The sequence below is a fragment of the Pezoporus occidentalis genome, unplaced genomic scaffold (assembly GCF_034315485.1).
Source record: "Pezoporus occidentalis ecotype Australia unplaced genomic scaffold, CSIRO_AGI_Poc_V1 ctg22, whole genome shotgun sequence".
Classification (NCBI taxonomy): Eukaryota; Metazoa; Chordata; class Aves; order Psittaciformes; family Psittacidae; genus Pezoporus; species Pezoporus occidentalis.
In genome coordinates this window covers 5,175,081-5,201,913 of record NW_026914072.1, presented here as the reverse complement: position 1 = coordinate 5,201,913, position 26,833 = coordinate 5,175,081, and the positions used below count along the sequence as shown (strand labels likewise).

The following is a 26,833-nucleotide window of genomic DNA, read 5'->3' as shown; positions in this document are numbered from 1 at the left end:
AAATTATACAGTTAAAGCAGAAAATACACAAGAAAAGTAATATACCATGTTTTGTGTATAGCTTATACTCTTCTGACAGAAGCAGTGACTATAGTGAACATATATTTTACAGTCCTTGGAAAAACAATGCTGCATCTTTTAATAGGCAAGATAATTACAGTGCTTCCATTACTGGATCAGAGATGGGGAGGCTTTATTTGGACTCTTGGCCCTTTCAGAAATCATGTATGTGTCCTTCTCTTCCTATCCACACAAGCACTTGGCTTCTTTTTGGTCTTGCAAAGAAAGGGGATTCTTTGGCTGATTCAACAGAACAAAGTTATTGAGTGGCCTTTTACTTTGCAATTAAAGACAGGTTTGGAGGTTATGTACATCATTGGTTCACCTTAAAGTTTGGACCAGCCTTTCTTTTCTTCCCTGTGTTTTTGCAAGTGTGTGTGTATCTGCTTTTTTATGGGGGGAGGTGTGGAGTACTGTGGTTGATCTTACTGCAGTTCTGGTACCTGATGGGTAAATTGGATTACAGGGTCCCATTTTGGCTAATCGCTCAAGATGGTTAGAAGTTCATTGCCCCATGATAAACATTAAGTGAAAACAGATTGAGAAATCTATTCTAAAGGAAGTAGTAAATGGGACTGGGTGTTTGGTGCCAAAAGAAGGATAAATGTCTTTCTTATCTCCATATTTTTTATGTTAGGGAAGGGGCGCTATGTCCTGCTCTACTGCTAAGGCCGTGTCAACAGGGTTGTGGGGCTTACAGCAGCTGTTTTCCAATTGTTGTTGCTAGGACATTCTGGTGTCCTTGTTGCATCGCTAAAGCTGGTACGTAACAGCAAGGCAGACATATCCTTTATGGTATATCTGTGCATCGCAGAAAAGACTTCCTTTCTACTTCTCTACTTCTGTCCTCCTCATTCAGTTGCAGTTACCAAAAGAAAAGTTTGATAATCAAGGGAACTAAAATAATTAAGCAGCAGCTTTTCAGTAATACTCCTAAATTTTACCCTAAGAATTATATGCTTTTGAAAAAGAATAGATTTATCTAGAGTCTAGATTTACTGATAAGTTTAGATAGAACAGGTTTACCTGTCTTGCCTAATGGGGTCTCCTTATACATAATAAGGCTATTTGTCATACCCTTGATAACCTAACCTTTGTTAACTGCTGAGAAACTATCAACAGAGAATGCAGACGCTCTGTTGTAACTGGGATACCTTCTTGCGGCTCCTGCTTTATCCATTGCTGAATTGCTAAACAAAAAGAAAAAAGTAGAGAAGGAATTGTTTAAACTCATTATCAGAATTAAATGGTGTTTAGTACCAAAGCCAAAAAAAGTTTAGAAATCAGAAAATAAGAAATATCTTTATTTCCTTCTTTAAATATTATAACAAACACTGCCAGAAGGGTAATAGAACTTGTTTTTTTAAATAGTGTTTCCATAATATTTTTCATGTCCTTGTTTACATTGCATGCTTCAAATTCAATTAAACCATTAATACTTTAGCACGAAGTAAATAAGCACATATTTATACATTTAAAAAAAAATTATATTCGTTACATTATTTTCTTTAATTCTTTCTTTGCTGCAAATCTTTCGTGGATGGATTAATTGAAGACAGAATCATAGAATCATAGGATGGTTTGGGTTGCAAAGGACCTTAAGATCATCTAGTTCCAACCCCCCTGCCCATGGGCAGGGTTGCTTCACACTAGATCATGTCAACCAATGCTCTGTCCAGCCTGGCTTGAATGCTGCCAAGTATGGAGTTTGTTTTAATTTTGGAACACTTTAATTCTGGTGTTTTATTCTTTTATCCATTAACTTTTAAAAGCAAGTTAATAATAAATCAAGAATTGAAAAGTATTGTGATTGCAGTATATTCTCTGGCATCTCTATAGATAGCGTAGCACTCATAAGCAAAAGAACTGGTAGATACACAAACTTGAAAATGGTAGTTTGTGGTGACAAAGACCACAGTCATCTTTTCATATTACACATACTGTGTGCCTAGCTGTGGCTAAAAGACAGTTGCAGACTCCTTTCTAATGGTGGCGAACAGCGGCTTCTATTTTTTCCAAAAGTATAAAGGAGTATCCAGAAGGGTACACAAATTCTTCTGGTTATTGTGTAGTGTTGCAGATTCTCTCCAGCTCTGGCAAAAGCAGGAAGAAATCACAGCACTCCATAAGCAACAAGGATTGTGTGTTTGTTGGAATAGTGCAAAGGCATGGAGAGAGAGGACACTTTGGCTAGTTTGGAGGCTAAAGCCCTCTTTGCCACCACCAGCCCTGTCAAGTGACACCTGCAAGACTGTACAGGTATAACATTTAGCAGACATCCCTTTTGCAACTGAACACTATGAAAGTAGTTGACTTCATAAGAAAAAGTTTACTCTTTCTTTCCTCTTTGAGATGCTTTACAGGTTAAATGTCATGTTGAGATTATGTATTGCCAGTTATTTTCAGCTGTGAATTTCACAGAGTTAAATTATTAAGGTATATCAGTTTAACCAGTAGCCTTCTAGGCTGCTAAATCTGAAAACAAATAAATGCAGTTTAATTTGAAGATTCTCCCTTTTATTTATATCTGAGAAGGGTAATCTTAATGTTTTATAACATTGTTATATATGTTTTATAACATTAAGTATTTCAGAACTTGAATTTGTATGTTATGTAAGTTATATAATTTATATACATCGTTATATAATGTTTTATAACATTAAGTGTTTCAGAACTTTATTTATTAAGACTGTATGGCTTATTTGATTGTAAATGCTTGTAACTTAAATATATCATTTGGGGGGATTGAGTTTGGATTGCTACTTGAAGGAGATGTAGCATTTTGAGTTAAAGCTATGGTGTAAAAGTCAGACGTTTGTAACTCTGAAGTGCTTCTAAGAAAAGCTGTCTTCCCTCCCGTGCAAAAGCATGAAAGCAGTTTATTTGGGTTTGTTTAGGTGTTCATTAGTAAAATACATTTGAATAATATTTGGCTCTACTAAAGTAGCAGGAATAGTTTCATTAATGTTTGGATGAGATGATCTTTCAAGGTCAATTCCCACCCAGGCTGTCATCAGACCCGACATATAAAATGATTGGAGCAAATAAAAGTATTTTTAGTGACAAAATTTTCAAAATAACTTGTCATATTTCCCAAGCAGTACAGAAGAAGGTTTGAGTCCACAACCCTCTGGTGATTAATGAGCCTACAAGGAAATGGTGATTCTAGAAAAGGTAGAAGGGCTTAAACTCTCAGCTGCAGTGAGAAACCTCCATCAAGTAAAGACATACAAGCCAGTACTCTCTATGGGATTTAATAAAATAGTATGTCTCTTTCAAAAGTGAACAACTGGCTTCTTTTTTTTAAGTAAAGATTAGATCTTTCTGTACTTTGTATGTATCAGCCTGTGGATTGGGGAGCATGGCTGGGATGGTTGTCAAGGAACTGAACCTTCTAAGATTTTGACAAGACAACTTGCTGAACTTTCATTTGGTTTTAAGTCTGCTTAAATCCATATTTAGCTACTCGTTTGCTTTATTTATGCTGTATTTTCTAAATAATACATAAAATAAATTCTACCTCACAATTCAGCTGTCATGATAACACCTGTAGTGTGTGGATACAAAATGGAACCATAGTAAAATATGTCTTACTCTCCTGATAAAGTAAATTAACTGCATGAACTTTTGAATTTAGGAAGTGTTGTCTCTTTTCTGTTTTTTTTGTTTTGTTTGGGGTTTTTTTTGATCTTGATTGTTGTAGCAGTTGTCTGTATGAATTTTTTCAGTAATAGGAAGTCAGCTGTTCCTTGGAATAACGGTAGGGTAGGTCCTTGTCAGTTACAGATTGGTGCTGTGCTATGATGCTTTCTACTTTAAGTTGATACATTAATCTTCTAGATGGAAATAAGCCTGATGTAATTAAGTTATCTTAATCCCTAGAGATTTTAGCTTTCACTAAATGTCTGAGCACTGGACTACTTATCATGAAACAATCACAACTGCTTATAATGTCAACTTTATTCTAAGAGGGTTAGTTTTTTTTCTTCTGTGACACTTTTTTTCTATATTATGCTTTCAGACCGAGTGCTACATCTGCTTGTATTTATTTTAATACAGCTGTTAGAAACATGTAGAAAAGTATTAAAATGCGTTACTAAACTATTTCTTCTTACCAACAGTAATATGAACAGTGCTTATGGAAGGCTGCTTCTGTCCATTCAGAGGGTCATTTACCAGGAAGGGTTTGATGGCTCTGATCCCCAGGTATTGAAGACCATTGTACTCTTCTGTAATCCTATAACTAATGTAGTTTTCTGAATTTTCAAGGGTGGCACATAAGGTCTTGGACAAAATAACAAAGAATAAACTGTTTCTAAGGATTGCAAGAGTAAAGAAGCAAAGTAAATATAGTGTATGCTTCATATTTTAATATGCTTTGGGAGTTGTTACCTGTTACAGATGCGAGACCATGCGAGGAAGAACTGTAAGTTAACATTAGTAAAATGCATATTCTGTGCAATTAACTAATAAATGGATTGCCAAGTATAATCTAGTTAAGCAAAACACATTTTCCCCTACAGTATTTTTTTTTCAGACTACAGCTTTAGCAATAATATGTTCAAGACTGTTGAGATTCAACATTTAATCTTAAGCTTTCAGTTCTTTTCAATGTTATTTTAACTGGAGTGGAGTGAATATTTTAATGAATTAAAGGGCATGCATCTTTATGTAGCAAGCATTGAAACACAAGTAAAGAAATAAGAATGCTATTTCAACTTACAAATCAAAACAGCTTACCAGACTTCTAATAATCTCTGTACTCTTCATAAATCATACTGTGGGTAATAAAAAACATTTTAAATGTAACAACATAGGCTGAAAGCCCTTTTTTTAGTTTGAGCAGAGCCCTATCTATTATTCTTTGTCATATTCAGTAATATGCAAATTTTTTGGAGTTAATGGGAATAAAATAATAAATTATATATATTGCTGCTTAATTGACAGGTAAATCGCCTTTATTGTGCAATAGCAATGTTACTATAATAGAAGTTGGAAGTATAGGTGTGGGAGACCCTCACTGTGCACTATAGTTGAATATCTTAGAAATAATTTTTATGGGGAAGATAATGTTGGAATGGATGTTTTTGTGTCTAACAGTATGTTTTAGAAACATTACCTGCACAGAACGCTTGTATGTAAATTCAGGTTTTTGGTGCTCAGTGTTTAGTCTCTGCTGAGCTTTATGGGAGAGCCTGCCTTTGCTTTGGTGGCAGTGCCAGTCTGGAGAAGTAAATTAGTCCCTGACAGACACCTCTCCCCCCGTGCTGTGGTAGCCATGGCAACAGGTATGTCATTCCATACGACTCCGCCTGCAGAGATGCTTCTCCTGCAGAGTGACAGGTCCTGTCTGAGAGCTGCAAAGAGCAGTACTGAGTGAAACAAACACCCTGCCAACCTTCAGCCTGCAAACCACCACATACTGAAGAGATTAGGCTAGTGTTTCTTATTTTTCTTTGTCTATCCCTGAATTTTTTTTTACAAGTAAAAGAAAATGAAGGCTGGTCAGAGCCAGTATTTTTTGGTTTTTTGCTTGAAAGCAAAACCATCCTGGATAGCTATTTTCTGTAGCTGTTATTCATTGTTTAAAAATGTCTTACAAGTGTCAATAAAGCAAGAGCAGTACTGATCAATTTAACACTGATCAATTTGAAAGTATATGTTCACTAAATTACGTAGGTAAGATTCTGAGGTGTAGTTTTAAAAAGTAGAAAAAGAGTCCCTTTTCAGGCCAGTTTATCCATCTAGAAAACCATTAGTGCTCACCTCATTGTTTCAAGAGAATGAATATGCATTTTCAATGCATATAATTTTTCAATGCATATGATATTTACATTTTGCATATGCATATGATTTCCTAGAGTGGTTTCTATTACTTTCTTGTAAGATACCTTTTTTCCCCATGCGTCATCTTTCTTTGTACACTCAAATTTCATACAGTTAGAAGCAGAATACGATACTTCTTAAAAATACATCCAGAGTTAAATGTTGTTATGGCCCAGAACATACCTTGGATCTTTTTATCTTCTAAATCTGAGAAGTTCACCTCTCTACTTACTGAACATTCAGAAGTACTTTTTAAGTAGCCAGATAGGAAGACTGTAGAGTAAGGACCAGCCTGTACTCTTCTGGACATGAGTCCTGTCCAAGCTTTTGAGAAGTTTATTCATATATGCTCTTCTCACCCCCAAACAGTGATCTTCCTTTTGGGTGGGTCCTGCTGCAGTGGCTTTCATGAAGTTCAGAGAAAACTTCAAAGGCCAACATGTAGCAAAACGTACTGAATTTTCAAGAAATTTATTTACTGACTTTAATGGACCTTTTAAGATCCATTAATCGCTGTCTATGATTGACAAAAGCTGATGCCATTAAAGCTTCATTTTCTTGTGAAGTGTAATCCTTCCAATATCTCTAGATTGTGGAGGTCTAGAAATGTGTTGCTTCTTGGATTATGATTCCTATGAAAAGTTTAACCTGACTGGTAAAGTTTTCAGAAATTTTTGGCTAATTTCGCGCTAGTAGGCCTATGATACTCAGACTTCCTACTACTTTTGACCAGTATTTGGAGAGGGGCCTGAGGAAAAGTGAGCAGAAGGTGGCTCACCCCAGTTCTCAGATGTTTGACACAATTAGGAAAATTAGTGAAAACTGCTATTAGAGGCTTAGTAGACCACTGATAAAAATAGGCATCTCTGGAACCTAGCAATATGAGTTAATGTTAGTTTTATACAACTGTCTGCTGTTTGCCATTATAGATTTTTATTTCTTAACTATCCTGCATGACTTTGAGGGCCTTTGGACAATAGATACTGTTTACAGGTATTAGGCTACAGAAAAGTTTGGTTGAAGTTAACCAAAGTACTGACTTGTTTGTTCACACAGCCAAGATCTGTCTGGAAATGTGTGGTTTGAATGACTAACCTAAAAATATGAGCATCAGTTTTACATCCTTTCTAAAAGCTCCTAGTAACTCTTTGCTGCTGATCATTAGTTTTAATTCTTCATAAATTGAGCACAGTTTGAAGTCATACAGGAGAGCACTTGTTTGAGTATATTTAGGGGTTTTCATGTATGACAACAGAACTTTCCTAGGCAACTCTGTGTCCTTAACATTTCTTTGGTATGCTTTGAAGCTCAAGTTGGGTGACTTTGAATGATAAAGTTGGGAGGAGACTGTTTTTTTTGTTCACTTGGAGTTGGGTTTTTTAATTCTCCATAATCAAAATTCTTGCTGCCAAAGCAAACATTCTTACAAAAATTACATGAAAAAGGTTAAAAAAACAAACAACAACAAACAACAAAAATCCAAATTTCCGAGCTAATGGCAGTAAAAAGATCTAGTGGCAAATCTAAAAAAAGTTATCCTACTGTTTACCATAGATTTATTGTTATAGAATATTAGACTTGGGCTTTTCTTATATTTCAGTTATGGAATAAGCCATTGGGCCTGACAGTTATACCAGTAGAAATTCTGTTACTGGCCAAAATAAATACATCCGATATCTGGTGTTTGAATAGCTATGTCTTTTACAATTTTTACAATTTAATATTGTGAAACAAGCATCTCTTATCCTTTGTCCAGTAAGAGAACTGATACTTTGGGTGTTGTAATGTATGTCCTTAAGAAAAAACATTTTTCTCATTAAAAAGTTTCTGTAAGACTTAATGTATGTTTGCTCTGAAATTCTGAAATCCCAGAACACTTTCTCTGCATGGTCAATATCAATTATAACTGAATAAAGCTGTTTTCTTAAATGCCTGATACTGTACTATGGTTTAAACACACATCAAGAAATGTGTGAATCTGCCCTGATTAAAAGTCACTAAAGAATACTGGTCTAGCTTATATTTTCCCTATTCTTTTTACAACTCTGAGCATCCAAGCCTAACAAATACCATACAGAGAAGTCAAATTGTGTCATATTATCCTGTGCTGTTTTCCTGGTCTTCATATGGTAGTGTAAAAAGTTAACTTTACCTAAGTAAAGCCTGCAAAGCCCAAGAGTAAGGAGCCCACCAGAGTTAAAATATATATTGCTTTCACAAAGATTGTGAGCAAATTGGCAGATCAGCTCACTGTGTACGCCATGAGCGTGGGATGGGTGTAGAGCCATGTGGTAGTAGCTGTGCTTCACAACTCAAGCTCTGTCTACCCACTATGGAAAAGGAAGTATTTGCAAGAGTAGCCTCTTGTCTAGTCCAAATCTTTCCTCTGGATGTCCAGAGCAGCTGTGCAATATTTTGTGCTTAAGAGTTACTGTTCATTCCAGCTGGTGGAGATGAACATCTACAATTTATCAAGGGACTTCACTGTAATGAAAGTACATGGAAGCTTTTATTTATCAAAACTAGTATTTACATATATGTGTGTGTATGTATTTTATAAAATTTTAAAAAGCCTTTAATTATGAACCCTGAATTCTAGAAATGTATTTTTGATCATCTTGTACAGGAAGTCTTTCAACAAGGGTGTCTCATCCTTTGATAGCAAATATACCTAAAATCCTTCTCAAAGATCACCAGGAAAGGTCACATCAAATAACTAGAAGTGGATGTGTCATCATCTGAAATGAGAGATGGCATTTATTTTGCATAAACAAATCTGGTTTCATAATCTGCCCCTTCAGAAAAGGGACCTCTGCGTCTGTTGGCTGCTCTTCTGCCTACTGCAGGGCAGCAAAGTGTCTTAGGCAGGTAACGCAAGTGGCTGTTTAGGATTTTACATGTCAAAACAGCTTAGATTTTAGTACCCAGTAGCTAACAAAGTAGATCCACACTTATGTCAAGGACTTTCAGAAAGGTGTGGTCCTTAAGAGACAATCTGCCGATGTCTCAGACATCAGCATCAGACTCAGTTTCTCCATAGCTGTGGGTAAACCTTCCTTCAGTAGTTGGAAGGAATTAACAGGAATATAGATGGTACTTAAAGACATCTAAAATAGTGAAAGGGGCATACTCTGGTGAGATAGACCACTGACCTTGTTCCTTTAGAAGTAGCAGAAGTGAAACTGAAGCCAGACGAATAATCAGGTTGTGAAAGTAACACAGTGGAAAGTTGAAAATAGAGAGAAAAGTTGTGTTTTGATTTATCTCAGGCCTTTCCAGCAGACCAGTTTAGAACTGGGAGAAAAGATTCTTTAGCATGTTTTCTAGGGAGGAGAGAAAGGACATGAAAAATCACAGTAGTATTGGATTTTGTGTCGGAATATACTGACATTTAGCAGGTTAAAATATGCTGATTAGTAGTTTGGTATTTCTGAATCTTACACTTGTATTTGCTTAGCTGGCATAGTATGATAACCAGTCAGTGAATAAAATGCCATTCCATTTGTAATTTTTATAATATAATCTGAGATTAAGCTATGATTACATAAACTGTGTTGCTATTATGGATATGATTTCTATGCATTGTATTTTTTTAAATACATTACATGAAATTTTCCTCTTAGTGTGTAAAAAAAAATCAGAAGTGGCTTCTTTTGTTTGTTTTTTTTTCCCAATAGAAAAAACAAAAGAATATTTTGCGGATAGGAATTCAGAGTCTGGGCTCTTTGTTGTGGGGTGATGATATTTGTTGCAGTGATACTCCTGAAGATATTCATAGCCTTACAAAATTCCTGTATGTTCTCCGTGGCCTCCTCAGAAAGTCTTTGTCAGCCTGTATCATTACCATACCTGCTCACCTTATTGAGGTAGGAATTCTCTCTTTGCTATATTTCATAGCTGAGACATCAGCTAGCAAGAATGGGAAGTTTATGGTAAGAAAATAAATGCAATTTTGGACATTTTGGAAACTTTTTATTCAAAGGGCTGTTGAAATGTGACTTTGCTGTAGTGTTTATATACTTTTGTGGGACAGCATGCTGCAACATCTGTACAGACCTAAGCATAAAACTGTCTTAGATAGTTATGCAAAATTTCAGAAACTGTAGAAAATTAAAGAGAATTCTGGTAATCTCCCTTTTTTTTTTTTGCCTACAAGACATTTTCAGTCCAGTGTATTCATCTGTCATGCTCCTTATGATGATGTGCGGTCTTGTTTTAAAGCCAGGAATTGAAAGATACAGGTTTCCGCTTTAATTCTAATATCCCCATTTACTGGCACCAGGAGCAAACCAGTTACATTATAAGAGTAATTTTCCCAACTGCAAAATCAGGACCTGCTAATAGCACCTATCCTGAGAGTATATGGGCACTTAAATATATCTTCTGGAAATAAGTGTTTTTACTAAAAAAAGAAAAATATCAATAAGGTTTGAGGGGTTTTTGTTTTTGGTTTATTTTTTATCTGAAAGTGGTAATGTAACTTAAAAAAGCAAAATTATTATTCACAATAACTAGAGAACCTATAATTTTACATATTAACTTGATTTCACTATAGTAAAAAAAGTACTGCATAAAACCTCTTATTATGCAAAGTGTTTTCATAGTAGATGAATTTATCATTAGATTAAATCCTATATCGGGAAAGTACATACCACTTACTTATGTATATTGCATTTTGTAAAGGTGTTTGAATACCTGTAAATGTTATTTATCTAGATACCTGATGCACTTACTCCTTAGAAAATATAGAAAATTGATTTTCTAATTTTACCATTGCAATCAAAAGTGTACGAATATTCCTCTTGCAGTTCAAACCTCCGTCTCCTTACTCAGCTATTTTTAAACATTAGATGGCAGTTTGTCTTCAGAAAGATTGACAGTAAAATTTAATGTAATTAATAGAATTTGTGAATGTAAAACTAGCACCCTTCTTTTTACATGTTGGAATTACCTGTCCATAATTGGGATGTAAAATCAGTTTCATTGTAATTTTTTTTTTATAAATTACGTTGATAAACAGTATGATCATATTTTAGAGAAATCCAGAAGCATCTCTAAGAAGCAAACTGAAGGACAAAGATTTTAGCAGCTGGGAGGCTGCTTTTCGGTTTGTGATTTAAATTCCATATAAATTGATTGGAATGGATTTAAGATTGATAATATGTCTGATTTTTAAATAACTGATTTTTTAATTTTCACAGAATTGTTTTACAGTAACTGCTAGACTATATTGAATAAAAAACAGCAAAGAAACATTATTCCCAGAATCTTTGCTTAGCAGCCTTGAACAAATGAGAGCATTTAATTTTTCTGAAATTATTAAACTTCATGTATCCTTCTTTATCGTTTAAACTACGGAAAAAACTGTCATTAGGAGGAGCAAAGCTGCTGGGGGTTCCTTATACCCCACATTACTCAGTTCCCAGAGCCCTGCTGTGTAGTTGTTCCACTCTCCAAGAAGCCTGTTAAAGAGCCCCTGAGAGCATGTGTACAGCCCTCCATGTTAATAGTTAATTGGTGAGGATGGCAAGATGAGAGGACAGCCGAACATGTGGTCTCTCAGGCTCAAGCCATAGACAGACCTTTAGTTATAATAACAGCAGCTGCTCACATTCTCACAACCCAGCTACTCAGCATTCTGTTGCTGAGGTTTCTTGCTGGATTAAAAAAGTCATGAAAATATCTTTTCTTTCCAAGAGAGTAAGAGAGAGGGGTTTGGGGTTTTTTCTAAGTGCATTTCTGTATATATATATAATTTGATAAAAGTAAGTTCTAGCATACACTGTCTCTGTGCAATCTTAAAGTCAGTACACTGAAGGCATAGAAAAATACACACTATTTTTCCGAATATGTAGTAAATTCCATGTTTCTTCCCTAAACTACTATTTCTGTATTTTCTGTTATCTTTGACTTCCCAGCTGTATTGATTAGGTGGTATGCAAGTAAATTCTTCACATGAATAATTGCCATACGAATAAATAAAAGTTCAAAATCAAAATTAAATCAAGGGGTTGGCTGAATAAGATGTACAGAAAAATAGTTTCATTTTTACCTCCTTTGTCTTGGAAAACTAGATTTTCAGTAGTCACTCATACCATGTCTTGTCTGTGCCAGCTCCCAGTACTAGTTACTCCGGTGAAAAAGAAACAAAACTCACAACTGGTAGTACTGATTTTCAACAGGGACAATATCTTTCCAAACCAGACTAGTTAAATTTTTTATATGTAGTATATGAATAATGCAGATACAGATAGATAGATAGATATAGATATGGAATGTATGTATCTATAGTTCAAGATTGGTTTCTTTTGCATATTTTCCTAAATATTTTCAGTCTTGTACTTTCACAAAATAAGTCTACATTTTTTCTTTCTTTTTCAGAAAATTCAATTTTGCCTTTACTTCTCATAAATTCTGTCTTTGTTCTTGGCTGATGAGACGATAAAAAGAGGCTCATGAGGATCCCTATTTTATCTTTTCTGTATTCAGATTGTTTTGTAATTTTTCTCATGCTGCTTCTTAAATCTGTTTTAAACACTTTTAATTACATTTTACTTTGTTACAGTAATGTAATACAGTAATGCTATTATGGTTTGTTCACTTTTTATACATTTTAGTGTCTGCTTTGTCTCTTTGATGACCACTGAACATTAAAAAGTGATTTTCTTTTTGATGCTTTTCTCCTCTGTGGTACACATCCACCAATGTAGCTCTTTCATTATGCCAGTTATTTATTTTCTTCGATTTAATAACTTTGAATTGCATTTATCCAAAGATGTTGCTCATTCACCCAGTTTGATGGGACACTGAATGGCTTCACAGTCTTCTGTAAGGCTATATTTTGGTAAAATATACAAATTCACAAAGAAATCTGGTTGTGTACAGAGAGGGTTTTTTCAGGATAATTTAAAGAAATTGTAGTCCACTAAAAAATACAGATTCTTTGTGTTTTATTGATGAAACTTGTAGTGCAAGCAGTGCATGAAAAAGAAAAAAGAAAATTCTCTTTTCTCAACCACAAAAATAAGCATATATTATTCTGGAAGAGGATTTCAAGAAAATGACACTAAAAACTTACTCAATTATAAATTTTATTCAGATGATGTGTGACAGGTTTTACTTGATTGATATTTTCTACCAGTTGAACATACTCTTATCTTACACTGTCTGTCAGATAATAAATATTGAGATACTTATGAGTATGATTAAAATAGTTGATGGAAGGTTATTTTTCAAGTCTTTTTACTGCTTCTTCAAAATGCATTGTGCCTATGAAATCAGATGGTGCGTTTGAAAAGGGAAAATTACTTCTATTTTTTAAATTTAACATTGATCAAGGAAGACAGGCTGAAGAGGGATTTAATGTGTTGTTACACGTTCCAAATATAAGGAATATTCTAAAACCAAGTAAGGACTCTTTATCTGTATGTTGATAATCTGTGCATTTTTAGTACCTAATTTAAAAAAAAAAAAAAAAAAAAAGAACTTTTTGTGCAAGGGAGTGTCACTTGAAGGACTTTAATGTCACTGTTTTATACTTGCAAAAGCCCTGAATTAGAATTTGAAGTCTTTTCCTATTGTATTTTTCTTCTTTTTCTTTTTACTGGAAATCATTAATAAATCCAGAAACATCTTTCTCCCAAAATACTAACTGATGTTCATAATTCTGTTCCTGTTCTTCCCAATTTTGTATCACTTAATTAATATTTTTTAGAGTAGATTCTTCTTTTCACTGGGAGAAAGTGTAACGCTTTTATTAAAGCCATCCTTTATTTTGAACTTGAAGCTGTGTTTATTACTGGTAAGGACTAGCAACCATATTAGTCAGCATGTACCAAGGGAAATTAATTGACTAACGAAAAGTCAATATGAATAAGTCTTGTTACAGAACCAGTCCTTAGAGTCTGAAGTTCTGTTTAGCAAGGTGTTTTCGTTATTTCATCCAGTATGTTAAAAAATTCATTTCCTACAATATTAATGTTTTGATGCCTTGAATTCACTGAAGTGCGTATATTACTGTATGTTTTGGTGTAGAAAAATTCTGAAACTAACCTTTTCACATCCATAGGCTTTTATGTTCACACTGAGTAATTTAGCAGCTAAACCTGAAGTCAGGTGATCGAGTGGTTTAGAATCCATTGGTAATATGGGATTATAAAATATGAACTTCTAAAGCTTGTAAATTTCTCACAGTTTGAAATCTTTACTTCTAAGACAAGAACTAAGAGTGATTGCTTGCCTGAGAACTAACTTCTGAAAGTTCAAAAGTGTAAAATGCTGAATACCCTTCAAATGTATTTGTGTATTCAAATGTATTTGATATATTTGATAAGGTAGCCACTGACACAAATATATATTGAAATCAAATACGTAGTTTTTATATCATAGTTAAGCAAGCTTTCAGAATTTTCTGCAAAGTAGAAAAAAATCTGATTAAATGCGATATTGATATTGTTTAGCTTGCTTTTTAATGTTGCACATTGTTTTTTGTTATATGTGAGAAACACAGTTTAACAACTATGCAGAGAAATACTGAGAGTCATGACTTTTATGACAGGTGTTCTTCGGCTGTCCACATAGTTTTTTCATATCTGAATATTCTGGTTTGTATATTCTAGACATTCACAAAAGCATCTTTTAAATTATGATTAAGTAGGAAGCTCAGAGAAGTATACAATTTAAAATTTAAATTGGGGAACAGTAAGTAATTTTTTTTTTTTTTCAATTTCTATTGTCCTTGATAGTATTTGCTAATAAATTTGCAGGAGAAACAGAAATATTTTGTTGCTTCATAAAACAAGTTTATGGTTGCCAATAGGCTGTATTCTGGCTCTGCCACTTGTGATTTGGTAACAGGTACCCATTTCAGAAACAAACACAGTATACATCCAAAGCATATGTTTGTACCCATGTTAAAATTGCATGCCAAAAACGGCCTTCTTATTTTAATAAATTTTACATTTAGAAGGACACTATATACACTTCCTTATCACCATCTCTTCAACACATTGTCTCTTAATAGAAAAAAAACCCACTTTTCTAAACTGAATACATTAAACTTTATGAGTTAATGAGTATATGCAGCATTGCAATTTTGTTTTGCATTTTACGTATATAATCTGAAAATACACCTATGAAAACTTTAAAAAATTAGGTAAGATTTAGAACTAAATCTTTCAACTGCAATATTAGACCTAAACAGTTAAATATCCCATCACAGTATGGAGATAGTCATCTGTTCAAGCATATGGAATCTTTTGGCTACTGGACTAAGTAGTTAATATAATGCCCAGTGTCCAGACATGGACACAACTGTTATGGAAGCAGAAGGGAAGAGGCTCATGTACTGAGCCCATTTGGACACTGATAAGTAAAAATTAGAAGACTGACTTTAAATAATGCAGGACCAAACTAGGTACCTGCTTTAAACAAGTAATTCTGTTAGAAAATGGAAGGTAGTACTGTTTCTCTGAAGAAATACATTTTTTTTTTTGTTTGCATAAGTAGAGGTCTAAGTTCTTGTAAAAAAAGCCCTGTGAGTCTAGCATTAAATATCTGCTGTCTATTGTACTTCAGAACAAAGAGTTGTAAATTTTGTGTAAAACTCTATTTAAATTATTGCATATATATTTCCCATCTGAAGTGATTTTCAAATAACTCAATATTGAATTTATGTGCAGTATTTGCTTAGAAACATTTGTATGTGAACTTTTGGTGTTGTTTAAAAACCTTGAAATTTCAGAACCTAATTTTACATCTTTTTGTTTAGACCTGCTCTATTAATGACAGTGTATCATTATAAAAAGGAATACTACATCTTTAATGATGTTTTTGTGCCTGTATAGTTAAGTTTTAATGCTAGGGAGAATTAAAAAAAAAAAAATAAAAAAATAAATTAGCCTTGTAACCTCTTTCTCTTCCAGACTGATGATGGAAAATAGAAGCTCTTAGCCACAGAATGTAACACTTAGAATTAATATTTAATTAGACCAGCAAATTCTACACCATGGCTGAAAGCTTCCAAAGAGTTGTTAGTGCCACAATTGACCTACAAGTTTAATAATAACTCACTTCTAGGAGCAAGTGCCAGTTCAGCATAGTGGAGCCACTGTAAGAAAGTCCTGGGAGATTAAAATCAGCAAACCAAATGGCAGGCGAGGATTCCTGGGATGGAGCCTTCTGGAAAGCTGGGAGCTGGAGTAGCTTTTCAGCCAGGATTCAGATGAGAGCAGTGGGCAAAAAAAGCTGATCCCTCCTGTTCTGGGAGCTTCTGGTTGTAGGCCAAAATCCTAGAACAGATTTTTTCTAAGTGTTCTTACTGCAGCTATTAATTTATATCACAAATCAAGGAATGAATGACTTATCTTCATATTCTAATTAAGTTTTAATACAAGCATTATCACTGAATTCTCTGGCAAGGAGGAACACCGCTTTTTTGGAGTGACTAATTTAGTATGCTTGTGTTGCAGAATGTTTCATTTTATAGTATCTAACTGCTTCGTAGATGGTTCTTGTTACAGTATATGATGAGCAATTTATTGTAGTGTTATGAAATATGTAAATTAAATAAAAAATGTGTATACGTTGTAAAATAGAGTATTTTGAAGGTTAAATAGCTTAATCTTGCTTTTCATTTTCAGAACAATTAAAACATAAAGCCTGTAACTCTACCATTAGATATCCATCGGAGCCTTAATTCTATGGCAAATTATTCTAGTGAAATAGGGCACCCACCATAAGTTCAAAAATGTGCAGACACACAGCAACAGACTGAGGAAAGAACATTCTGCATTATTTATTGGCTAAATCCTAAATAATTAAAGAAATGCCTACTCATTAGTTAAAAATTAAAGCAGGTGAGAACCTTGCCAGCAGAGGGAGCAGTCATGTCTTTCCTTGGGTTCCCACCGTTTCCAGCCTACCCATCATTTCCACCCTACCTCCTCTTATTTCCCAGCCAATTTCCCATCTGGACCTAGCTTTACCAGCCTGTTCCTGATGACAGCCTATAATTTTATACTGAATAAGGGATTCGGTTTTAAAATTATTTTATATTTCGTCATCTTTCAGAATCAGTTAGCTGTTCCATTTGATAATTGAAATAATGGTGGAGGATCTTTTTGGTCACCTGGGAGTAAAATGTGGTTCACTGTTTAAAGAATTAAAGTTGCAGCTATAGTTGGCCTTTCTGAATTGGTAAGCAAAATGCAGTGACTTTTTTTCAGGCAAAATTGCAGCAAGAACTCCTAAACTTTATATATAAAATTAAAGTAATTATATATTAAAATTAAATCCTGTTATTCCTAAGGGAGTCACAGGATTTCAGTTAAGCTAGTTGGTTTCAAATACATTAATTTCAGCAGTTTTGTTGTGGCTTATTTGTAATATGACTCTTTTTTTCAGTCTACTTTTGTATCTCTACTACCCTATGAGCAACTCGTAGCACTCAATGGGTTTAATTTTCTAAAATCTGCTCAAATGGTCATTTCATTTTTGCAATTATTAACGACAGATAATACCATTGAGTTTTCCACATATATATATATATATGCATGCTTTATAACAATGAGATAATCTCATTAATAACGACCAGATAGTATTTAGGGAAGATGCTGGGCTCACCTCAGCCCAGTTTTTGTACTCATTTCTTCCCAGCTCTTCACCCTTCACTGGAGAAGGGCTCGACGAGGTTTATTTTATCTACCCACTGCATCAGGACTCGTGCAACTGCACCCCAGAACTGTTCATACTCATGTGTAGCCTGTGCTTTCAGCTACCAACTGCTAAGGAAAGAGTCAGAAAAGCATTGAACAGGGATTCAGCTCAAAACATGTCACTCTTTAACACCCTGTACATCTGTCATCTCTTTCAGCCAGATATTAATGGGATTTTCAGCACCCAGCTTTCTGAGCTTTGACTCCCACGTTATCTTTGTGATACCACCAAGTATTTTCCTGATGCTCCAAAGCCATAGATGCAGCCTCCTAAGCCAGGTCTGAAATGGAGGGAAAATAGTGAAAGGCTAAGTTCAGTTCCCAGCTTACTGTCAACAGGCTTGTGACATTGGACAACTCACATGACATCTTTGTGCTTGTTGCTTGACTTGGAAATGCAGAATGCAGGACTTGCCTTTCTTTTGTAAAGCACTTGGAGATCAACAGATGGAAAGTTTGTTTTAAACTACATAGTCTTTGTTCTCACTTTTGGTTTTGTAGGCCTCAGCAGCAGCTGTTATTGACTTCCTTGTTTTACCTGTTGAGTCATCATTTATTTCAGTGTTGGCCTTTTTAGGTCTTTCCTCTCATGGCAAAATATACTTTTATTTCGTAGGGTGCCAAGGTTTGCTGACATTAAATACTTTTATACCTTAAGTAGTAGGCAAGTCAAGGCCATCCATTTTCAGTGAAGATCTAAAGATTTTTGTGTATGTATTACTTTTTATTTCCAAGCTGATTATTCTTCCTGAAAACTTATCCTGAATTTTTTTATGGATTCTGTGTCATCCACTATTGTCTGATATATTTGATAATAGCATTGCAGTGTTCCTATAGCAGTGATAGTGGTTTAGGTGTAAGATAAGGGAACCATGCCTCAAATGTTTTGAGTTTTTAGGAAACGAGAATAATAGTTCTAACTAGTTTCACAGTTGAAAGACTCCGAAGACTATCAGGACACACATTATTAAAAGCAACTTCAAGAGAACCAACCAAAATCTGGAATTAATACCTCATGTAACATATTGGCCAGCAGATGCTTTGTTACTCCCTTCCCATTTTTACAAGTAGGTTGTATCTAATTACCTGCTCATGTCTTCACTGCTTGTCCTTTCTTTGCTTCTGTAACCTGTATGTAATTATTCAAAAATGCTATTCATTGCTTCATAGCTAGTGCAGTACACTGTGTGTCTGAACAAATGAACCAAAATCAGGCTTCTGTGATTTCAGCCATATGAACAGATATTTATACTTAAGTTCTATTTTAGTCAGTAAGGTTCTTCAAAGGTAAAAGAAGATGCCTGATCAGTCTGAATCCCTAAATGTGAATTTCTTGTCACTTGAAGACATTATTTGTAGTAAATCTTGAAATATGTTTCTAGGATATCTGTCTTCCAGCAAAGACATCATGCTTGTATTCAGTTTTGTTGTGACACTGGTAGAGATTTCTGCATGCCAAAATTTGTTTATGTATTGTTCCTTATCTTATGTTCCAGTAGCCTGAGTGTATATTCATTTTGGAGCCAAAATTCAAAGTTCAGTGAGTAGGTTTGGTGTGTGCAAGCACTGAAAACTGTGCTAATCAACTTAAAGTCAGAGTAAGTATAGAATTTTATACTTTGCAGGCTTTATTAATTACTGCTAAAACACTGTTTGGCAGAGCAGTTATTAATCTTTTGAGGATTTGTGGATGATGAAAAAGTGCACAAACTGTATCTCTATATAACTAGTACAAGAACCTGATACCTAAATTATTTTCCCAAAATGTATGGGTAATTCTTGGATTTTCTAAGCAGTAATTATTTACATAGACTTTCAATTTATAATTCTTTGGAAATTAAGTAGTAATGGCAAGTGGTAAATATTTGCATATTGTGAAGTCATTACCACACAATTGTGTGATAATCTCTCAGAAAATATCAAGAATTATTTATCTATTGGACATCCAGCCAGTGCTTCATTATAGTCCAATGTGGCACAACCTAGTGTTGATCTTTTTTGTGAAAATTCACACACCAAAATATGCTTTAAGTTTATAAGGTTCCTGTTACTTTGCGTGCACTTGTTTGCTTGCTGTTTATTATTGAGACCTTCTTTCAAATGAAGTGTCAGGATTACTGCACTCACCTGCTGTTGACAACATAAACTGTTGCCTGCAATTACAATTTACCTAAACTTGGGGGGAATATCTGAATTCATCTTTAAATTCTCTGCTGTTATATGGGGGATGTATGCAACTTATTGGGTTTTGTCCCAGTGCTAGCAGTTGCTTGTAAGTAGTTTTTTAGGTAATGAAATCCATTTTAGGATTTGATGTATTAGCTCTTTAATTAAATGTTTTAAAATAAAATCAGTGATGGAATTAGATTACTAGGATGTAAAGGTACAGAAGTCAGATAAAACCCTCTGTCAAAAGATAGGCCTAATGTCTCTTTGAAGAGACATAGTCTTAAAATACCTTATTTTCAATCCAATATATGAATTAGTATTAAAATTATGTTCATGTATTGATCTGAATACAAATGCAAACGCATGAAGCCCATATGATTCAAGAGCTTAATGTATTTATACAGGTGCTAGTTGGATCTCATTGTAGAGCTTTAACATGAGTCTCTTATTTTTCTATTAAATTTTGAGATAGGTACTATATACCAAAGTTGAGGCCATTCTAAGAACATTTTCAGTTTTTTTACTTTTTTATACTTAATCCAGTGGGAGGACTAAAAAATTAAATATTATTATTATTACTTAAATTTTGTGAGCTTTTTAATTTCTTTAGAAACTGATGAAATAAAAATGGGAGGACATATCTCTGGGTATTATAAAAAATTTGACAGGAAATCAGAGGAGAACTAGAAATTAGAGCAGAGTTGAAAAGAGAGGGTTTTTTTCCTAATACAGAATACAGATGAACCAAGATTGATTTGATTATTAGTAGTAATTGTAAAATTGCAGTACAGTAAGAACTCAATCCAGGAGAAACACAGTATTAATTTCAGTCTGTAAGTCTGAGTACAGAGGCTGTACATGTATTTTTGTTGGTAGAATACTGTGCTTTATACTCAGACACAGGAGATGATATGTTTATTTGTAAATAAGTATTTACAAATACACACAAATAATTACTTGAAGCTATGTAGATTCTGCAAATAAGTTAGTAGGACAAAGCAGTCTTTTTCTATAATTGCCCTTCCCAAAAGCTGGTTAAACAAATATGTCTAGTTTCCTATTGTTTTGAAACTACAAATTTAGTTTTGCTTGGTTAAGCCCTAATATTGCAAGTTTGCCCTTAAAAGATAATTTCTCTCTAAAACAGCAAGCACAAAGTAAGATATAGAATGAATGCCCAGCCCAGCCTGCACAACAGGCTTGCTACCATGTTGTTAGAATAATTACATTTTGGCTGAACTAACTAATTAAGAAGACCTGCAGTGCATCTAGCAAGACTGAAAACTTTTCAGGACTGGGTTGGAGTTTGGTTTTTTTTTATTTTTGCATGCAATTTAAAACAATGCCTCTTCCAGCTGCCAACAAACTCTTTCCCTGAATCTCCCCATTCCTGGCTTCTCTCCTGACCATGTCCTGGCTCACCTCCAGAGCTGCCAAGTTTATGCCAGAAGCAGGAGGTAGATTTGTATGGGGCTGGAGGAAGATCTGGAGCTCTGTTAAATTTTCAAGCCCAGATGGGGCAACATGATTTGTGTGTTTATGTCAGGATGCCATACATCACAAGTATCTGTGTGCTGACGTCAGCTTTGATTGAACATTAATGTGCTGAACGCTGCAAACTAGAAAATACATGATAGATACAAATCTATGGCAACAATGCCACATAAGCAAATGTCTGTTTGGTGTGGCAATTCACTGTGCGAAATATTTCCCAAGATGCACTGCATTAAGCCAGGGGAATATTTTTACACACTTTAAAAACAAAACCGTAATCAGCAGGCAAACAGACTGCAATTTAAGAAAGCAAACCTATTAAGAAAAACTGAAGCCAGCATTGACATATGTATCATTAGGCAACTATTGAGGTGCTGTCCCTCACTTTAATCTTTCCAGAATTAAGGCCAAATAGGAAAGATGCTATTCCTGTTTTTTGCAGGACTGTTAATGGTGAGGATACCTTGCTGATGGCTGACCATCTTTCAGTCCAGTTTTTGTAACCCATTTTTATCCAAACCAGCAAGCAAAAACATTAATGGACAGCAAATTTTTCTTTAAATGGTAGAATATTTTTTCCATACTGAGAATTAGGTTAGCTTCCAGAAATCATAATTTTGTTTATTTATGTACCAATTTTGTTTTGCCTGCTAATACAAATAACATCCAGCATCCTGCCGAAGAACTGGAAAGATATGGTCATTTCTGGTCTGTGGAAATCTAGAGATCGTTGGCTACTTCAGATTTATATTTATACCATCTTTGTGTGGTTGTCTCTGTAGAATAATGTAACCAAAAGGTTCCATTAATATGTAGTATACTGTCTCTCTCTTCCTAGAAGAGGAAGTAACTTGCAAGTCAGCTTTAATATTTCGGGGGTGGATATAAAAGCAAAGCTTAGGGATTGATGGGTAGCCAGTGTTCTTTTAACTCAGATCACTCATGTTATTCCTCATAAAGGAAATTCTGTAGTGTTTTATCATTATCCATCATTAGACTTTGCAGGTAAAACTGAAGTTCCCTGATTCTGTGGGGATAGATCATTTTGGCCTGTGCACAAGTACGGGCTTTTAAAAGAGATCAGTCCCCAGGATTTAATGCCATCTGGCCCTAAGGTGGGAATGGGAGGGGGTGTAAAGGTGCCATGGGATCTGTGGATTTAGGCCTTGTAACCTGAGCAGATTGGTCTGTGCAGGCAGGCTGCAAGTTACTTTCTGTAGAGGTCAACAAGGAGAATTCAGATTATTCTTTGATGAGAGTAGGAAATGTTCAGCTTTCATGTCTGCTTTGTAGGCCTCTCTGTGACTAGGAAATAGACTGTCACTGAAACGTGGGTTCCTGAAAGCAATTGATGTACTAATCGCTATTTTAATAAATGAACCTGTATGTCAGTACAATGAATGGACTTTTCCGACTTATCAAGGGATGTTTCCCTTCTCTCTGCTCCTAATTACTTTACAAATTGTTAGTATCAAATACTTCAACAGTATTTAAATTGGCATTTCATAAGAAGCATTGCTTGTATAGTTTATGAAAGAAGTGCAGAATGTACAAAATGCTTTAAAATACATAAAAAATGAAAAACTGTAACTTGTAGCTTCTTCAAACTTGTAATGGGTATTTTGAGGTGTTTGATCTTGATAGCCATGAAAGTATGATGGGTATATCGCCTACAGCCATCAAGAACAAAAGTATACCAGCTGTCCAGGCAGCTGCAAGATAACAACTTCTTATTTTAAAGAAATATTTTGCTTTTAGCACAGATTTGTCTCTTTTTTTTCTTTTTTTTTTTTCCTCATTAAATACTGACATCATCAAATCATTTAAGAACATTTAGTCTGGAGTTAACCTCTGAAGATCTCTGTTGTCACCTTTGAATGTTGTTTTCTGCTCCATAAAATGAAGTAAGGAAAACTGCGCAGAAAACAGCTTATTTAAGGCACATGGCACTCCATTGTTGCACGAGGCATAAGGCTTCACTTACCACAAATATATTGAGAAATTCTAATGCTGCTTGAAGCCTTAGATTCATATGTTGTGTAGAGAGTAACTTTTAGAAAGAAAAATACTGGAGGAAAGAAATGCTTTGGGTTTCCATGGTTTTGACTGATGACCAAAACAAATAATCATGTGGGTTGTACTTGCTCAAAATCTTAGAGATATACTTAAGTGTATCCAAAACCAAAGTTTTCAGAGCACAAACAAAAGCTGGGCATCTTGACTCATAGTAGAAGTCAGTGAGAGGTGCTTAACTGCCGCATAGTTTGTAAATATCTCTTGATGTGAGCAAATGCTGATGTTCTGAAGATTTAGGAAAATATTAATTTTTTGCTGAGTTAGCCCTTTTATAGTTTTTCCTTGTCAAATATATGTTTTCTTTAGACCAAAATTTCAAGTCCTTTTTCTTAAAAAAATAAAAAAGCCCTCTAATGTAATTTCTAGGTATTTATGACCTATTTTCTCCCCAGTTTGCCATTGAGAAGACCAAGGCTTACTCTATGAACATTAATTACCTTTTTCATCACATAGGATGTGTATTTTGTTTCCATGTCTTACAGAATAAAGCAATTATGGAACGTGTAACAAACTTGTCAGATACAGTACTTGGTCTTGAATCATTTATTGGCTCAGAGAGAGAAACCAATCCATTATACAAGGACTACCATGGTAAGTTCCTTCTTTAGCAATGCAAAAAGTCTGCCTTGAGTGTTTCTAGGGCACTTAGTGGCTTACCCTCCAATTGGGTATCTGCTATAAAGTAGCATTTGATTTCATTTTAGAATAAACCTCTTAAATGTTTCTCCTTGCTAACCAGGCTTGAGTTAGGAAAATTTTCAGTAAAGTGCATTAAGGCTGCAAAGGAAACATGGCAACTCCTTGCATGTTGTCAAGCCATATTACGGAGGCATGGCTCAATCAGATGTACATCTCAACAGGCAGGCTTTGGGGAATTCACATGCAGAGGAACCTTGGCAATCATCTGACCAGCGAGCTGAATCTGTCGTGAAATCAATACTTTTGATCTGCCAAGTTTTAAATAGAGAACACGGGAAAACATATATTATATTAAGGTGAATAAACTGCTAAATGGTGTGCTGTATAAACTTGATCTAAAAATAATGTTCTGGTTTTCAGCTTTATGTTATAGCACTTACGCATTTAAAGAAATGAATATGAATATGTGTGGCATGGAAAATGCAAAACTAATTTTGGTACAAAATCATGTAGACTTTCAAGTGATTTATCTTTGAAACGTGTAATGGTGTTTAATCTTGTTTGTTGTTTCCCAAAAACTATGTTAGCTGCTTCAGCAGAACTATTTAAATTTTAAAAGACTAGATTAGAAGTTATGCATAGCCAAAGCAGTGAATGAGAAACAATTTTAGCTAATCCAGAGCGGTGCTCCAAGGGTGCATAAATTACAGCTATTATTATTATGATACTACTGGAGTTCCATAGAAACCTTTAGTTGAAAGTAAACCACTTACCCAAAACCTGCTGTAAACATGTGAGAATGTGGCAGTGTTTTCCACAGCAGCATACACAGAAAAAGAAGCAAAGATGGTGTTGAGACACCATTGTGTGTATGCAGGCTGTAATTAATAAATCAGAGAAAAATCTTTTTTAATCTGAAAATAGTGCACATCTCATTATCTGAAAAAAAGGTGAACAAAAAAAGAAATGTGAACCAAAGCTAGAATAATTTGCCTCATTATTTTTTCAGCTGTATAATGGTGCTGTGGCATTTGTTTATGCTAACATAATTCTGTCAATTTGATACTCCCTTTCTCAGGGAAAGGAAGAAATTCTTTAAGACAATGTGTGTTTTAGCAGTTATTTCCTGGGTTCCTGTAAAACTGTATGCTAAATCATTTCTGGTACTACTTAATAAAAATGATATGCCAATATACATAGCTTTTGAGGTTTAGGCAACCGTAACTTAACATTCTAAAAAAGGTATTCTTGACAGTTTTAACTTTGTGGATTCTGTTTGCTTAAGAATATATTTTAAGATTATTTAATTACTGCAGATGGTGGAAGATTTTGACATTCAATAGAAGCTTACTTAAATTATTGCATTATTTAATAAATCCTACACAAATAATTTTATTAAGCTGTCTGTAAATCTAAATGATTGGAAAGTCCATATAATAACAAAAGAATTATATAGCTGATTTTTAAGTAAAAATTTTAGAATACTGTGTATAAGCAACCTTGTGTTATACCTGGTATTTCTATACATAATAATTCTATTTTGAACTCATGAGCCAAAGAAATAATTCTCCTATGTCACCAGACTGGAGACAGGGATAGAAGGTTTCAAAGTATAAAAATATTTTTCTAATACTGTTGAGAATTTTTGTAATTGGTACCCATAAAAATGGTGCTTTTAAAATTATTTCTATTTTAGGAAACTTTCTACCCTTTTTCTTCCTTAAAAAAAAAGAAAAAAAAATAAAACCCCCCAAAAATACTTGCCTTACTTTAAATTAGGGTTTTAGTGCTTGGGGTTTTTCTCACAGCTGCCGTTTTCAAGTAAGTTGTCTTTTATAAATGTTCAGTATTTCCATTTAGATGGTGACTTTATGAATAGCAAATATAGGCCAGTAATTGAGAAGCCCTGTAGAATTTTCCTGGGTTTCAGATGTAGGAAATCACCCTTAGGTTGTTCAGAAACTATATTAGGCTGCACAAAAACCATCCAGCGTCCTTGTCAGAAAAAATCAGCTTGAGCTTTAGCTGACAGAATGCAGAGCTTGCAGTGCACCTAGTACTGTTAAAATCATCTGAACAGCTCTGTAAGCCTCCTGCACAAAGAAAATGTATTTCTCCAAGCATGGCATAGGGGTTAAAATTTCTTGAAAAGCAGGATCTAAATCAGTATTTTCCAGCAACTTGATTTCAAGTCGTTTTCAGGGAGCAAAACGAAGTACTTCTCATTAGAGCTTCAGTGGTTATCACTAACCCATAAGCCTTGTTTTGCTGGCTGCTTACTGGTGCATTTAATAAAATAAAGATCACTCAGTGGTGCCGTGGGCAGCATGCAAGGTGATAGCCATATTTGCTTACTGTAAATAAAAGAGAAAATCACACACAAACCGGCTGTAGTTTTGACAAGTACTAAGATCGCTCTTTACATCTGTACTTCTGTACCAAAGTGCAATTAGTTTTCCTCGCAAAAGGATTTCTGTTTATCTTATTCTGCTTGATTACTTGAGTATAATCACGCCATTTGCTTCATTGCTCCTGGTAGTAAGCTCCAGTTTAAAAAGGGGAGGATGAGTGTGTAAATATACAGAATTCTGCTGTAGGACTAATTTATGCATCTAGATGACAGCGTTTTCTTAATTCTTTTTCCTCCTTTACTCTTTCTTTCCACCAGGTTTGGTTCATGTACGTCAGATTCCTCGGCTTAATAGCTTGATCTGTGATGTGTCAGACACGAAGGATCTTGCTTTTAGATTAAAAAGGAAGCTGTTCACCATTGAGGTAAGAGAAACAGTTTTGTTTCACTATTTAGAACCCAAAAGGTGGAGCTAATCCCATCTCTTATGTTTCGTTTTGTGAAA

The 26,833-nt window shown here is 34.6% G+C and overlaps 1 protein-coding gene across 10 annotated transcripts in view; it reads left to right on the top strand.

The window, feature by feature from the left end:
• Nucleotides 1–26,833, top strand: part of ELP4 (elongator acetyltransferase complex subunit 4) — a 146,591-nt gene that overhangs the window by 40,364 nt on the left and 79,394 nt on the right. For 9 of the 10 annotated variants that reach the window (XM_062620330.1, XM_062620329.1, XM_062620324.1 and 6 more), the window contains 4 exons: nucleotides 4,182–4,266; nucleotides 9,564–9,752; nucleotides 23,822–23,930; nucleotides 26,647–26,753. In XM_062620330.1, coding sequence (XP_062476314.1) covers nucleotides 4,182–4,266; nucleotides 9,564–9,752; nucleotides 23,822–23,930; nucleotides 26,647–26,753 — 490 coding nt within the window. The remainder of the gene's footprint in view (nucleotides 1–4,181; nucleotides 4,267–9,563; nucleotides 9,753–23,821; nucleotides 23,931–26,646; nucleotides 26,754–26,833) is intronic. The other variant, XM_062620332.1, reaches the window with a different exon arrangement.